At 47.1% G+C, this 14,095-nt stretch overlaps 1 protein-coding gene across 6 annotated transcripts in view; it reads left to right on the forward strand.

Annotated features, from left to right (window-relative positions):
* EXOC2 (exocyst complex component 2) overlaps window positions 1-12,714 on the forward strand; it is a 154,480-nt gene extending 141,766 nt beyond the window's left edge. For 5 of the 6 annotated variants that reach the window (XM_082639777.1, XM_082639778.1, XM_082639781.1 and 2 more), the window contains exons 25-29: window positions 1,693-1,815; window positions 6,958-7,019; window positions 9,402-9,461; window positions 11,167-11,298; window positions 11,514-12,714. In XM_082639777.1, coding sequence (XP_082495903.1) covers window positions 1,693-1,815; window positions 6,958-7,019; window positions 9,402-9,461; window positions 11,167-11,275 — 354 coding nt within the window. In that variant the 3' untranslated portion in view covers window positions 11,276-11,298; window positions 11,514-12,714. The remainder of the gene's footprint in view (window positions 1-1,692; window positions 1,816-6,957; window positions 7,020-9,401; window positions 9,462-11,166; window positions 11,299-11,513) is intronic. The other variant, XM_082639780.1, reaches the window with a different exon arrangement.
* Window positions 12,715-14,095: the final 1,381 nt, after the last annotated feature.

The following is a 14,095-nucleotide window of genomic DNA, read 5'->3' on the forward strand; positions in this document are numbered from 1 at the left end:
GGAAAATTCCTTGCCCTGTTTTTAACCAGTGTACAAATAAGTGCTGACATCTTACTCTCACAGCTGTGGGGCATGTTGGAAAGAAGTTAGGTGGTGGCCTCCCCTCAGCGTCTCACAAAGGTGCCCCTGGACGTTGGTGCTGCTGGTCACACCCAGCCTGCCCTCCCATGGCACTTTCTGCTTAGTGTCCCACCGTTGTCCCTGCTGTGACTGCCTTTGTAATTCCGCAGTCGTGGACTTTCAGGTTGGCTGCGGCCAGTGAACTGTTGTCCACCAGATGAAATGGGCCCAGCAAAGAAGTTCTCAGTAGAAGATTTCAGGCGCAGCTGACCGCTGCTCGAGAACCTTCTGAGTGTCTGCGTCTGGTGCAGGTGCATCGGGGGGTGTCAGGTTTACGTCACCCTCCACATGCACACGTGCTGCCTGGGTTACCAAGGTGAACTGGAGAAATAGGGATCATTAAGGCTGAAACAGAAGAGCGAGCAAAGGACACAGATTGCAGCCTCCACCTGGCTCTGTGTCTGAAGCAGCCAGAGCAGACAGCGGAGTGGGGTGCCTTGTAATGTTCATTTCCTAGTGAGGCAGAGCATACACGTTTCTCCATAAAGTAAAGCTTTTATGTGAGTTGACTCAGGCAGGGATTTACCATGTACGTCTTTTTATGATGAGTGATATACTTTCAATCCTGATTTTACCAAAGACATATAGAAGTGCTGTTTTGTTAGGTTAGCTTCCGATAAAGTTAGAGTGCAACATTAAATCATCAGGCAGTGGAGACATTTCCATCGTAGGTGGGCAGGTGGTAATCAGAGGAGCTGCAGAACATGTGGGCATTTTAGTGATGATGGTGATTCCCACTGAGGCAGCTTTGATTAACGTCCACTGTCGGTCGATGACCATGACGTTGTTTGTATTAGGCTTTTCAAGGCCCTTTTTAATATATCCCAGTGGCTGAAAGCAGAATTTTGTACTTAACATTTACTATTTACTATTCCCACGTGATCTTGCCCCAAGTTTTCTTCAGTACTCAGGTTATGTTTAGGTTGACCCAAAGGTTTAATACTAGTGATTGAATCTGAAAAAAGGAAAAGCTAAAAAGAGAATACGATTTAGTCTAACTTACAAATCAGGATAGTAATATGTTTCACCAAATGTCCAAATGTCCAAACTGTTAGTTTGAAAATATCAAAATTCAAAGCTTGAAAACAATGTTTTTGTCAAATGAAAGGAAATATATATTTAATTCAGCAAAGAGTAAAATCGGGAACTCTGTTGGCCAATACAGAATAATGTATCCAGTATGAAGTAGCATTTGTTTTGACCCAAGGAGAGTCTGACCCAGTATGTTTTTATTTCTATAATTTCCTCTTTAGAAATCGTATTTCTTCTTGTGAAAAGGGTACAGGAGGAAGAAATCTTTAAAACTATTTCAGTTTGTCACCATCAACAATACCTTTCAAAACTACATTTGCCAATATTTTTTAAGAGGAATGTTTTTTGTCACGAATCAGTGAATACAGCTTGTGTGCAAGCCCATGTCTGCCTTTCCTTCGTTAATTCTGATCCTGCAGAAATACAGCTTAGGAGACCTGGGGATTGTTTTGCTACGTGCATCCCTTTGTTTTTAACAAGTTCTGGTCAAGGAAAGTCCTCATAATGCATCATTTCTTCTTATTTTCAACCTTCTATCAGGTGTTCACTATTTCCAAAGACCTGGTGCCTCGGGTGCTGTCCAGGGTGGTGGAAGCAGTTTCTGAAGAGCTGAGTAGGCTGATGCAGTGTGTCTCATCCTTCAGCAAAAACGGAGCATTGCAGGTACCACAGCCACTCAGTTCTGTGTTTAACTTAGTTGTTTGAAAACATAGAGATGTGTTTTCAGTCATCAGTCTCAGGAGGTCCAGACAGGCTTCGTGTTTTTCTGTGGATCTGCTGGTTGGAGAGCTACATGGTCTCCTGTGTGAGCCATATCCATGATGTCGACAGTTCCAGAGTTCCTGTCCCTTTAGAGTACAGTGACTCCTGTGAAACTGTCTGAATGCAGATCCCTTCTGAAGTTCTGTGATTTTTTCTGTTTTACAGTTGTCTTCACCATGTTCAATTTAACAGGAAATTTTTAGAAACTTCCTTGTAAATAGTCTTTCCAAAGCATTCGATGCAGTTTGCATAGAAACAACAAATAACTGTTTTTTTCTACTCATATTCCATTGGTTTATGTTGTATTTACTTAAATTACGTAATTACAATAGCAAAGGTAACTTCTGTAAGTCAGGTGAGCCTTGGTTTGCCTATAGCCAGATCGGTAGGAACCAGGGTGTGCAGGCCTATGGGGGCGTGAGCCCCTTTGTATGCCCTCATGCCCAAGGGCATTGTGAGGGTGTCTTCTTAAAGTACCAGAAGTTTTGCTTCTAGTAATGGCTGAGGACCTCCTATCAGGCCAACACCCTACAGATAACAACTCTAATCCTGAATAATACATAAAAATAAAAAATGTAAAAACAAAAACCTGAAGACTCTAGAGAGTGAACATGAGTGGCTGATTCTGGAAGAAATGGCACTTGGGTGAATTCCTCACTTTTTATGGATTTTGGCCTGAATGCAGGCCCAGGGGAAACTAAAACTACACAAAGCCTGTTGTCTTTCAGTTTAGAAGAATAGGCTTCAGGGCAGCCACAACTACAGGAAAGCAAGGGAGGTATCCCAGGGAGCAGAAAGCAGGAGTCGTAAGTTCTGTGTATACACTGCCCGTGTCTCTAGTTGGCCCCTAAACCACATGCCTGGTCAAACTCCACTCCAGTCCACGTAAGGCAAGAACCAAAGTGAGCACCGAAAAGCTGCCCTAGAGCCGAGAGTTTTCAGTTTGAGTCCAGATACATTTATTGCTTGTTAAAATAAACAAAAATCAGCTCTTCAGAAGCATATTATAGAACCCAGGGTCTTCTCAAGATAACATTCACAATGTCCAGGATACAATCCAAATTTAGTTGAAATGCACAAGCAAAACAAAACAGGAAAACATGACCCTTTCTCAATAGAAAAGACAATCAACTGTGACCAGCCCTGAGATGACCCAGTTGTTAGAAATCAGACAAGGATTTAAAGCAGCTGTGTTCAGTGATGTAAGGGAGACTATGCTCCTAATGAATGAACAGACAGGGAATCTCAGCAGAAAAATAGGAGCCCGAAAATAGGAACTAAGTAGAAATTCTGGAGTAGAAGAGTATAATACATTAATATTTTAAAATATACTTGATGTTAATAACAGCAGGATAGAGAGGACAAAAGAAAAAAATCATTGAATGTGTAGACCAAACATCAGTTATCCAGTATGAAGAACAGAGAGAAGAATAATTGAGAAAAAATAAACAGAGCTCTAGGGACCCTGGGGCATGTGATTCCATGTCCAATCAGCAGGTGAAGGATGGTCCACATCATTAGTTATTTGAGACATGAAAACTGACACAACAGTGAGTTCCCATCCAGCAGGAAGAAGAAAATTAAAGACTGAAAACACCCAGTTTTGGCAAGACTGTAGAGAAGCGAGTTCTCACGCATTGGCAGGAGTGTGAAATAGTACCGCTGCTTCGGGAAAAGTTCTTGCAGTTTCTTTCGAAACTAAGTATACACTTACCCAGCCAAACACTGGAAACAGCCCAGGTGTCCATCAATAGGGTAAACAAACAAATGGTGGATCCATAAAACAATTACCGTTCAGCGTCAGGGAAGCCACATGAAGGGGGCCTTGTACTGGATGGATATCAATTTCGTGGAGAAAACCCCAGAACGACGCTCTCCCCTGGGTGGTTGACACCAGTCGGGGAGCTGAGGGGGCTCTGCAGGCGGTGGTCCTACACCTCGGGATGGTTCCCGCACACAGCATGTGCAGCAGCCCGAACTCACCAGATGTGCACTTGAAGATTTGTCCATTGTGCAGTGTGTAAGTTTTAACTCAAAGAATCGAAAAAGTTGCAACAGCCTACTCCAGGCAGTGACGCCTGTGGCAGATGCGTGTGCTATGGAGAACGTTGGCAGCGGAGTCTGTGCTGCACAGGTGCTTGCTGTAAAGTTCTCCCAGAGTCTCTGCACTTGAAAAAGTTCACACAGAAACACAGGGTGAAAGGGATTGAGCATGTGTATTGACCTGGCAAGCTGGCGAGGGGAAAATCCATCACAGAAACTTCATAATATTTCCATGATCATGGCTGTTCTAATAGTTGTGCAGGAGGAGATCAGTAACAGGAATTGTGTATGTGAAGATGAATTGAAAGGAAGTTGCAGTAGCTGCTTTGGGCCTAAGCGGTCCTAGAATTACAACAAAAAGCTCCCCTCCCTGCAGATTTTTTCTGCAGCCCATTTAGCTGATGACTGAGTTCCTCTCACAGGAGGGTCAGCAGGAAGGGGCAGAAAGAGACATCGGAACCAGCTGGAGGCCCGGCCTCCTGTGCTCTGTGCCTCCTGGAGACTGGCGTCAGTTGTGTTGTGAAACGTTGGCCACTGCCGTTGGGGATATCTGTGTGTGACCTCCTCCTGATCAGATGGCTCTGCGAGGCCCGCGTGAAGGGTTGGCCTGGCCATCAGCCTCAGACCTTCCCGAGAGCCGCCGGCAGGAACGTTTTCTGGCGAACGGTCCATGTGTTTTATATGAATAATCACAGCTTTTACAATTGGCATAATTCATAATAGGGTAATTCCTTATCACTTTGTTTGAATAAAATTTCTAGCAGATACTAGTTTTACAGTGATTTAATCCTTCTCCTAAAATATTCAGCTGAAAGTTCTACCTTGTTTTTTCTCTTTGATGTTTTCCTTGTAGGTTCGTTTTTATATACACTAGAATATAAACAAGAGAGACAGATTGTCATATCTACGCTTTCTCATTACAAACTGTTTCAGGCTTCTAAACCCCTGAAAAATGAAGTCAGCTTTTATCTTGATTGGTTAATTTAAAAACTAGCCATGTCTTTCATTGTTGCTTGTGTTTTGTGCACACGTAGAAGTGAGGGCCGTGTCTTTAAAACAGTCTCCTAGGCAGCATGCACACTGCAGTACCTGAGGTGAAGGAGGGTGTCCCCACTGGAGGCCCTAGGGCTCTGAGGGCAGCAAGCTGAATGCAGAGCACACCCTCTCCACCCTTGCCAAGAGGTAGAAGCGTTAGGTTAGCTTGTTTTTTCTTAAAAGTCTTATGCAGATGAAATTCACATGCCGTACAGTGCGTCTGCAAGATAAAAAGAATACAATTCAGTGGATTTTCCTCTGCTGTGTTCACATAGTTGTGCAGTCCATCACCACAATCCACTGTGGAACGCTGCATCACCCCAGAGAGAAACCCCAGCCCCATTAGCGGTCACCATCCACGTCCCTCCCAGCCCCCACCCCAGCCCCTGACAAGCACCTGTCTGCTTTTTGTCTCTGGTTTGCCTCTTCTGAAAATTTCATATAAGTGGAATCATAGAATATGGCTTTTTGTGACTGGCTTCTCTCACTGAGCATAATGCTTGCAAGGTTCGTCCCTGTTGCAGCCTGTGTCATGCTTTGTTGTGCCTGAATAACGTTCCATTGTATAGATATGCCACATTTTATTCGTTCACTCATCATTAGATGGACATTTGGGTTTGCGCTTTTTGGCTGATACAAAGAAAGGCTCTGTGAACACTTGTGTACAAGTTTTCTGTGGACACATGTTCTTATTTCTCTTGGGGATACACCCGGGACTGGAATCGCTAGGTTATATGGCTACTCTGTGTTTAGTCTTTTGATGAACTGCCAGACTGTTTTCCAAGTAGCTATACCATTTGCTTTCCTACCAGCAGTGTATGAGATTTCCAAATTCTCCACATCCTCGTCGGCACCTGTGACTGTCTGGTTGGTCGTAGCCGTCCCTGTGTGTGTGTAACAGTATCTCATTCTGTGGGGTCGTCACTTCTGTGATGGTGTCCTTTGTAGCACAGAATGTTTTGATTTTGATGAAGCCCAAATTATCTAATTTTTCTTTTGTCACTTGTACTTCTGTTGTCATTCCTAAGAAGGCAGGCCTAGCCTAATGTCACAGAGGTTTACTCCTGTTTTCTTCTAAGGGTTTTATAGTTTTTTCACTTACATTTAAGTCTGTGATCCATTCTGAGTTAGTTTTTAAGGAAGGGACCCACCTTCTGTCCTTTTGAGTGTGGACGTCCAGTTGTCCAGCTGTCCCTAGCACCATGTGTTGGAGAGACCATCTCTCCCACCGAATGGTCTCAGCACCTTGTTGAAAGTCAGCTGATCATAAATGTAAGGGTTTGTTTCTGGGCACACAGCTGTGTTCCTGTTGATCTACATGTGTGTCCATGTGCCAGTGCCACACTGTTTGGATTATGGTAGCTTTGCAGTAAGTTTTGAAATCAGAAGGTCTGAGTTTCTCCAACTGTGCTATTCCATTTCCATATTGTTTTGTCTAGGATCAACTTGTCAAGTTTTGTTTTTAGAAAGAAAAAAGAAAAGAAAGAGAAAAGCCAGCTGTGACTCTCATAGCGCTGCACTGAGTCTGCAGAGCTTAGCTCTGAGGTTAACGTCGTGGAGCCTGGAAGGGCAGGGCAGGAGGCAGTGTGGCAGCCCGCGTCCTTCCACCTCCTGTCAGTCTCGGGACAGTGAGACTCCACTTCCTCCCCAAGGAGACCAGGGGAGGCACTGGTTGGATGGTGACGTCTGGTGGCTGGATGGCCCTGGCACAGTCCCTACCTTTCAGAGCAGGACACCTGCCTCCACACAGTCAGACTTGACTCTCAGACAGTTTTCAGTGAAAGGGAACTTTGTTGTGGCCGGTTTCTTTGGGCTGATTTAGAAGGTCTGCTCACTCGTAACGAGCTGCCACTGTGGCCATGGGGGTCTGCCCTGCATGGAGCAGGATGGGGGCTGACCCTCGCCTTGTTTCTGTTTGACAGGCAATGTGGTTCTCATGGTCACCTGTCCCTTTCTCACCTCCAGGCAAGGCTTGAAATCTGCACCCTGAGGGACACTGTGGCTGCTCACCTGACGCCAGAGAGCAGGTGAGATGCTCCGTGGCCGTGCTGTGAGTGCTCCGAAAACCCCTGTAATAAAGCTCGTCGTACAGGTGTGAGGTCCCAGGTGAAGGTGACTGATCACAGCGAGCGCTTCTGGCTGTGGTCTCATAGTTCATGTGTGATCAGTTGTTTTGTTAAAAGCACAAACCTACAGTAAGCCAAGGACTCCAGAGACTGCTTCTTTGCAGCACAGAAGGAAAAAAGGTTTAATGTAATTTCATGTTTCTCATTCACTGAGGTAAGTCTTAGTCTCATAAGCGGTATAGCAGAGCATTGCATACTTCTTCTGAAAAGGAGAAAATAAGAATTGAGTCAGTCTATTCATCACAGACTCTGAAGGACAGTTCAAGCATCATGAGTATCAGCATAAGAGGAAGACCTTGTGGTTTCTCTGCAAAATTTTGTAGTGGAAATTTGATGATAATTTTTAGCTGTTTTGAATGAAAGTCAGGATTTCCTATCATTGAAACATCGCTTGGTGAACTGAAACAGCACTACCTACAGGAGACTGTTTACCCCATTGGCAGTATTGCCTGGGAAGTGTTGGGCCCGCAGGGAAACTGCCGAAACACGGCGTGCGATGCACTTACCATTCGTTTCCAGCTTTGGACGGTGTGCTCATGCCGTCATCCCGACTGTCATTGCTACAGCTGAAAAGACTTCTCCATTTTTTCCTAACACATGAGGTTATTAGCCTCTTACTTCTGGTGGCTGACCAGGAGCCTTTCTGGTCTGTTCCCACCACTGCTGCTCTGCACCAAGTGCTGAGTGAGAGACACCAGAAAGCACCCGCCCAGGACCCATGGGTGAGGTGCTCTGCATGAGGATGGACCTGTGTGTTCTTCCCCACTGACTTGACCTTTCATAGCCCAGCTTCCTCATCTGTGACAGGAAGATAATAATACTTTCTAGGCAAAGTTTTGGGGGAGTTAAATGAGAAACTATGTCAAGCCACCCACTAAACTCTTGGTGGGGTCATCTTCATCCTCTTCTTCATGGTCGTGATGTAAAAATAAAGAGCAATGGCCTCACATTGCTCTTCATCGAATGAGAAGAGGTTTACAGGAAACCAGGTGACAGTGGAGGCAGTGGTAGAGACTTCCTCCACGTCAGGGAAGAGGACTAAGTGCCCACAAGCTGTGACCTGTCCCCACCGCCTCCCCATACCTGCCCCACCAGGAACAACTGGGCACCCTGCCAATTTCTGGGGCCCTGTTGGTACTTTGCTGTCTCTCTGTGTGTTGCTCTGATACCTGCCCCTAGTTTGAGAAACATTGCTCAGAAGTTTATTTCCTGGTCCACTGATGCAGACGTTTTCACAAAAAGAAAAAAATCAAAGGCCACTTTGAAGTCAAAATAATTACATTTATTTCTTTACTTTCGTCAGTAGTCATAAAACAAAGAGGTGAGAAGAACTGTTCCTTAGTGAACAATACAAGTTATTACCAAATAATCTCCCCTAAAAGGCTTTAAACTTGATTTAGTAACTTTTCTGGTACTTTCTACTTTAAAAAGTTAAACATACCAAGTAGGTGGTTTTTAAGATTTTTTTTTTTTTCTTTTTTCTTTTTTTTTTTGTTTTGAGGTACGCGGGCCTCTCACTGTTGTGGCCTCTCCCGTTGCGGAGCACAGGCTCCGGACGCGCAGGCTCAGCGGCCATGGCTCACGGGCCCAGCCACTCCGCGGCATGTGGGATCTTCCCAGACCGGGGCACAAACCCGTGTCCCCTGCATCGGCAGGCGGACTCTCAACCACTGTGCCACCAGGGAAGCCCCAAATAGGTGGTTTTTAAATCCACTCCGTTTTCCGTATTTCATGAAACGAAATGATGTTGAATTACACACACACACACACCCCTCTCCATTATCGTACAAATTTTAAATATGATAACAGCTAAATCCTCTTAAGACATGTTCAGTTATTATAAGAGGTTGGCTGGAAATCAGGCCCTGCACAGGTCAATTCTAGAAATACCCCCTTTGTATACTGTTGCACAAGATCATCCCTGTTTCTACTTAGCCCTCTTCCTCCCTTACCAGCTGTTTCATCTATGTACTTCAGCTTTGTTTTGAAAGTAAAGACCTCCTTAAATTTAATGACTCCACACCAAGCTCTCACCTACCACAGCGAGTAGCAAGCACCCTTGTGTAAAAATCAGCTTCTTTGCTTTTCAAGTCGTGTTTTATTTGCTGGTTGAATTCTTCTGGCCCTGCTCCTACAAACCCTCACTTTCACTTTCACTTTTCCCCCTGCTTCTACTGGCTGCCCGGCCTGTATGTGTCTCTGTATGTAAGATGCGCTTTTTCTGATGTTTCTCTTCCCGGTGGGGCCGGTGTGTCCCTGCCTGGGATGCTGTCTGTGTTCCAGATCCAGTTTCAAGCAGGCCCTGGAAGCCCTGCCGCAGCTCTCGAGCGGAGCGGACAGAAAGTAAGTCTGGGTGCTGGTCTCAGGGACCTAAACTCCTCCTCTTCAGGTGGAGACTTGGCCTTGAGGAAGGCAGTACTCGGTGGCCCTCAGGTATGCGTTGTGTTAGCTTGTCTCCCACGCGACGGAAGGAGGTAAAACCTGGGTTTTATGACGATTCAGAAATTGGTTCTTTTATTGTTTTAAGTGACCGTACCAGTCCCTTAAACTTCCATAAGAAAGTTTATTTTGACTCATTCAGTAACCTATATTATTACCTGAAATTTTTAAGAAAATACTTCGAGAAACGTAAAAGAGAGGACAGCATAGTAAAATGCAGGACTCAATGATATTTTCCTTCCAGTAGGTCAGCAGTGTACATTTTGTGCTCTGTATAATATGAAGTATTAAGACTAAATTTGTAGACATGACATAATAAAGTTATATACGTTTTGCTAATATTGTATTAACGGTCTCAGCCTGACCTCAAACTTTGCTACTCACGTAACAGGAAATTCTGACCCGAGACAAAGTCTAGGCCAGGCAAAGGTCATGAGTGCCCGGGCTCCCCTCACCTGAGACAGCGGAAACACCGCCGGCCTGGGCCCCTTCCCCTGCCCAGCCGAGGTCCGCCCACCCTTGCAGTTGGCTGACAAGGCAGACAGTTACGGAGCCCTGACTGCGTGACACCCTCGGTGTGGCCTGGGACAGCACAGAGGATGTTGTGGACACTCAGAGGGCAGAGGGAGCCCGTGGGGTGTGGACGGGGCCGGGAGGACGGGCGGCAGAGACCCTCCTAGGCTCCTGCTCCTCTCGCTGACCGCATGGTTCAAATGCTGTCCATTCCTCTAGCGTGAACATCATGAAAGATTAAAGCAGCCAGGTATCATTAACGTGCAGCTAGTGCTCGCTGGGCTCAAAAGACCAGTGCTTTTGAGGGAGTCAGGAGCAACAGACACCACAGTGAAGGCCAGGACAGGGGCTGTTTCAGATCTGCAGGGAGCGCCGTTAAACCAGGAAGTAGTTTCTTGACCCCAGTAAGCTCATTTCTTGGCTGCTTCCTCTGAGCCAGATGAGCTGTAAGGTCCCTTGTGGCCCCAGAATGATGTGGCTCTGTCAGGCCAGCACAAGGACCAGGCAGGTTATTGCTGGGGTTGGGACTGACCCTGGGTGTTCTGTGCTTAATTCACCCCTTCAGTCCCCTTCTCCAGTGTTTGTTAAAGGCAGAAATGCAAAATAAGAGCAACAGAAAACAGACCAATAGCTGCCAAGGGGTGGGGTGAGGGCAAAGGTGATGACGGACGGGCAGCATGGGAGGATTTGGAGGTGACGGGACCACTCTGTCCCGACGGCGGGGGTCTTGAGGCTGCTGCGGTGCGTTTAGCAACGGGCACAGAACTGATGCCAAAAAGAGTACATTTCAGTGTATGTGAAGTGTTTAAAATTAGAGGCTCAAATACCCAAACACCAGTCTGTGTGGGAGAAGCATCTAACTAATCTAGGGGAAGGGGACGGAAGGGCAATTTTATGTATAAAGGTGAGCACGTCTGTATGTATGTGTCCTTTCAGCGAGCTGCTTGGGTCAGCTTATTTCTGTCATTGAGTCCAGAATCCACAGATAAATGACTTTCCTGGCCCAGGGGGGCACCGTGGGGCGGGGCGTGTGGGGGACCAGACCGGGCGAGCGGGTCTGGGTCCCGCCCGTGGCTGTCAGTGCCTCTCCCCACAGGCTGCTGGAGTTGCTGCTGAGCCGGGTCAGGAGCGGCGTGCACCTGCAGCTCGCCTGCTTCCAGGCCGCCCCTCCGCCTGCCGTGAAGACGCAGGTGCCTTCCAGATGACGTGCTCCCCTGAGCGCCCACAGGTATACCTGGGCGGAAAGCACCGGTTAGGCTTGCGATCTCTCTCTCTTTCCTTTCCCTTGAATTGGTAGCTTAGGAAGATGTTGGTATGTGTTATGTTTCAACCAAAATGACCTGATGTAAAATGTCCAAGCAGCATTTGCTTTGTCGCTTTTATTACATTAGGCCCTGTATGACTTTAAAATACCTTTTTAAAACACAGAGCTTTCTCTCGTAGCTGCGTGCCGCATGGTGAAGGCTGTGGAAGACGGGGCGGCTCACGCCTACACCGAAGCACCTTCCGGGGCCTCCTGCAGCTTCCAGGGCACCTGGGGCGGCAACGAGAGATTCATCAGGATGTTACATGCGAGCATCTGGAGCTTCAGCTGTCCTAAACTGTGCAGCTGTGCTTAAAACCTTTATTTCGTACCGATGGCTCCCGATTCAAGTAGACTTTTAGAAAAATGTGTGGTCTGAATAAAAAGGTGTGATATTTGGGCTGTGCTTTCTGTGGTCCTCCATCCGTGAGTTAACTGCTGCTGGTTTCTATGTTCACAGCGCTCGTGACATCGGGCCTCTCTTGTGTGACTCGCCCTGAACCTGACGTGGGCCTCGCGGCATCGTGCCTCCTGCCCCAGGACCCCCTTGCACGTGTGGGGAACGGCAGGCCCAGGCGCCTCGCCCGCGCTGCCCCTCTGGCACCTTCTGCGCCACTTCTAGCCCCTCGAGTGGCCTGCTCGGTGGCCGCGGGGGCTCTGCTCTGGTGGCATCTGTGTCACCAGGCGTGGGAGCTGCCGCTGACACCGTTACCAGAGCAGGTCAGGCTGCCGCGACCTCCTTCAGAGTCAGCTTCCCCAACCTGACTTTGTCACACCGTTTGCTTCAGAAAACTGAGTCAGGGTTTTAGATTTTTCCAGGGATGTCACACAATCCCATTTCAACGCTGGCATTAAGGTCTGTATTAATACGGGGAACTCTGCGGTCCGGCATGGCCATGCGCAGGGTCCATCGTTAGAAGTAAGTCCCTGTTGTGCTTGTGCATTTGGTGTTGGGGGATGGGGCGTGGCAACTAGAAGGGAAGGTTTCACCTTGTACAGATGTGCTGGATTAAGAAATATATATTAAGAAATATATGGACTGCCGTCTATCCTAAGCATTTTAACCATTGTATCTGCCACGGCTGAGAACTAAATTACAAAACTCCAATCCTGAGTGTTCGTGTTATTTTAAATATCTGATGCAGAGCCTTCAGCCAGTACAGAGTGTGTCCTTAATACAGGATGTAAGTTAGTTGACGTTTTTTCCCTAAGCATCTTTATTTCAGCATTTTCATTAGCTATGTAACTTTTTATATGTCTGGTTATAACCCTCACAATAAATAATGGGTTGGCCAAAAAGTTTGTTCAGAACTTTTGGGCCAACCCAGTGCTTAAATCCCGGTTTACCTTGTGTTTGTCTGATCATTGTTGGAAAGCATTACCAGGGGTCCCGCTGATTCGCCTCTTGTTGGGAGCCCCGCCCTGTCAGGCCCATAGGAGCCAAGACGAGGACTTCATGGCTCAGGGAAGCACAATAACACTTAAGCAAAAGAGGACTAGGGAAGCACTTCTGGGGCTCGGAATGGAGCGTAGGAGCATAAGAACCTCAAACCCAAAGGCGGGGGTTCACGGAGGACTTGCTGGAAGAACAGCTGCTCGGGCTACAGAAGACGATTTAGTGGTTAAGAGGAGGTTGCTGGCTGTAGTGAAGTTAGAAGAAAGCAGAGAGGTGAAGCAGGACGCAGAGCCAACATGCAAGAGGTGAAAACAGGCGCCGAGAAGGTGCGAGGCACCGAGAGGCCCTTGGGTCCAGCACAGCCACGTTGGCCTGGCCTTCAGCACCAGGAAAGTACTGGAAGTGGTCTGGGCTTGCCGAGACTCCCTGTATCTGTGTCCCATGGAAGTGCACGTTCCAGAAATTATTCCCTCGTCACAGACAAGCATCACTGCGGTGGATGCGGCACCCAAGTCACTGTCCCGTCCCCGTCCTTCACCCAGTTTTCTTGAAGAAGGAGAACTGAAGAGCTTGCACTTGCAACTCTGATTTGGTTCAAGACGGTGCTGGGTCTCTGTCCTGATCATGTGCTGTCCGGCGTGCAGCTGGTGGTTGTATGAGAGCCACAGTGTGTCTGAACCAGCTTTTACATCAAGATGAGGGTTCTAAAATGAGCGTCAGCTAGGCTTTATTTAATACATGGTTAAAGTAACTGTCATAAAACATTTACCTAGCAGTACTGTCGTGAAGGGAAATACGCTCTGAAATCTAAAACATGGATTGGATGTTTGATATGCATAACACAGAACATCAGTTTCAATGACTTTAGCTTTGCTTCAAATGCAGGTTGCCTATTTGTTATGTATGAGATTCATCATGCTCTTTGTGCACTGATGTCACCTCAGTTTCTGTTCACCCACAGTTTTCATTCAGTTTCAGTGTATGTATCACTGGAAAGCCTTTTTGTGCCTGGCCAGGTGATAAATACATAACAAAAATGTTTTCCAGACAGGAGCTGGGTCTGCGGGTGTGCCTGTTGGTGAAAGCCAGGAGGGCCCCTCAACCCTCTGGCCCTGGAGCTGGCCGCACTGTCCTCCTCATCTTGGAACCATGACTGTCCTGGCTTGTGACTGTGGCCACTGTTGACCATTGTGCTGGTTTTCGTTGTTTCTGTCACATTTTTCTCGAATTTCCCTTCCTGCCCTCCCTGCCTACAAACCTCCAGCTGGGCACAAGCAACCCCTGAGAACAGAGACCACTGCTGACTCTGATTGCCCGGGGAGGCCC

This window comes from Mesoplodon mirus (assembly GCF_964341445.2).
Source record: "Mesoplodon mirus genome assembly, chromosome: 12".
Classification (NCBI taxonomy): domain Eukaryota; kingdom Metazoa; phylum Chordata; class Mammalia; order Artiodactyla; family Ziphiidae; genus Mesoplodon; species Mesoplodon mirus.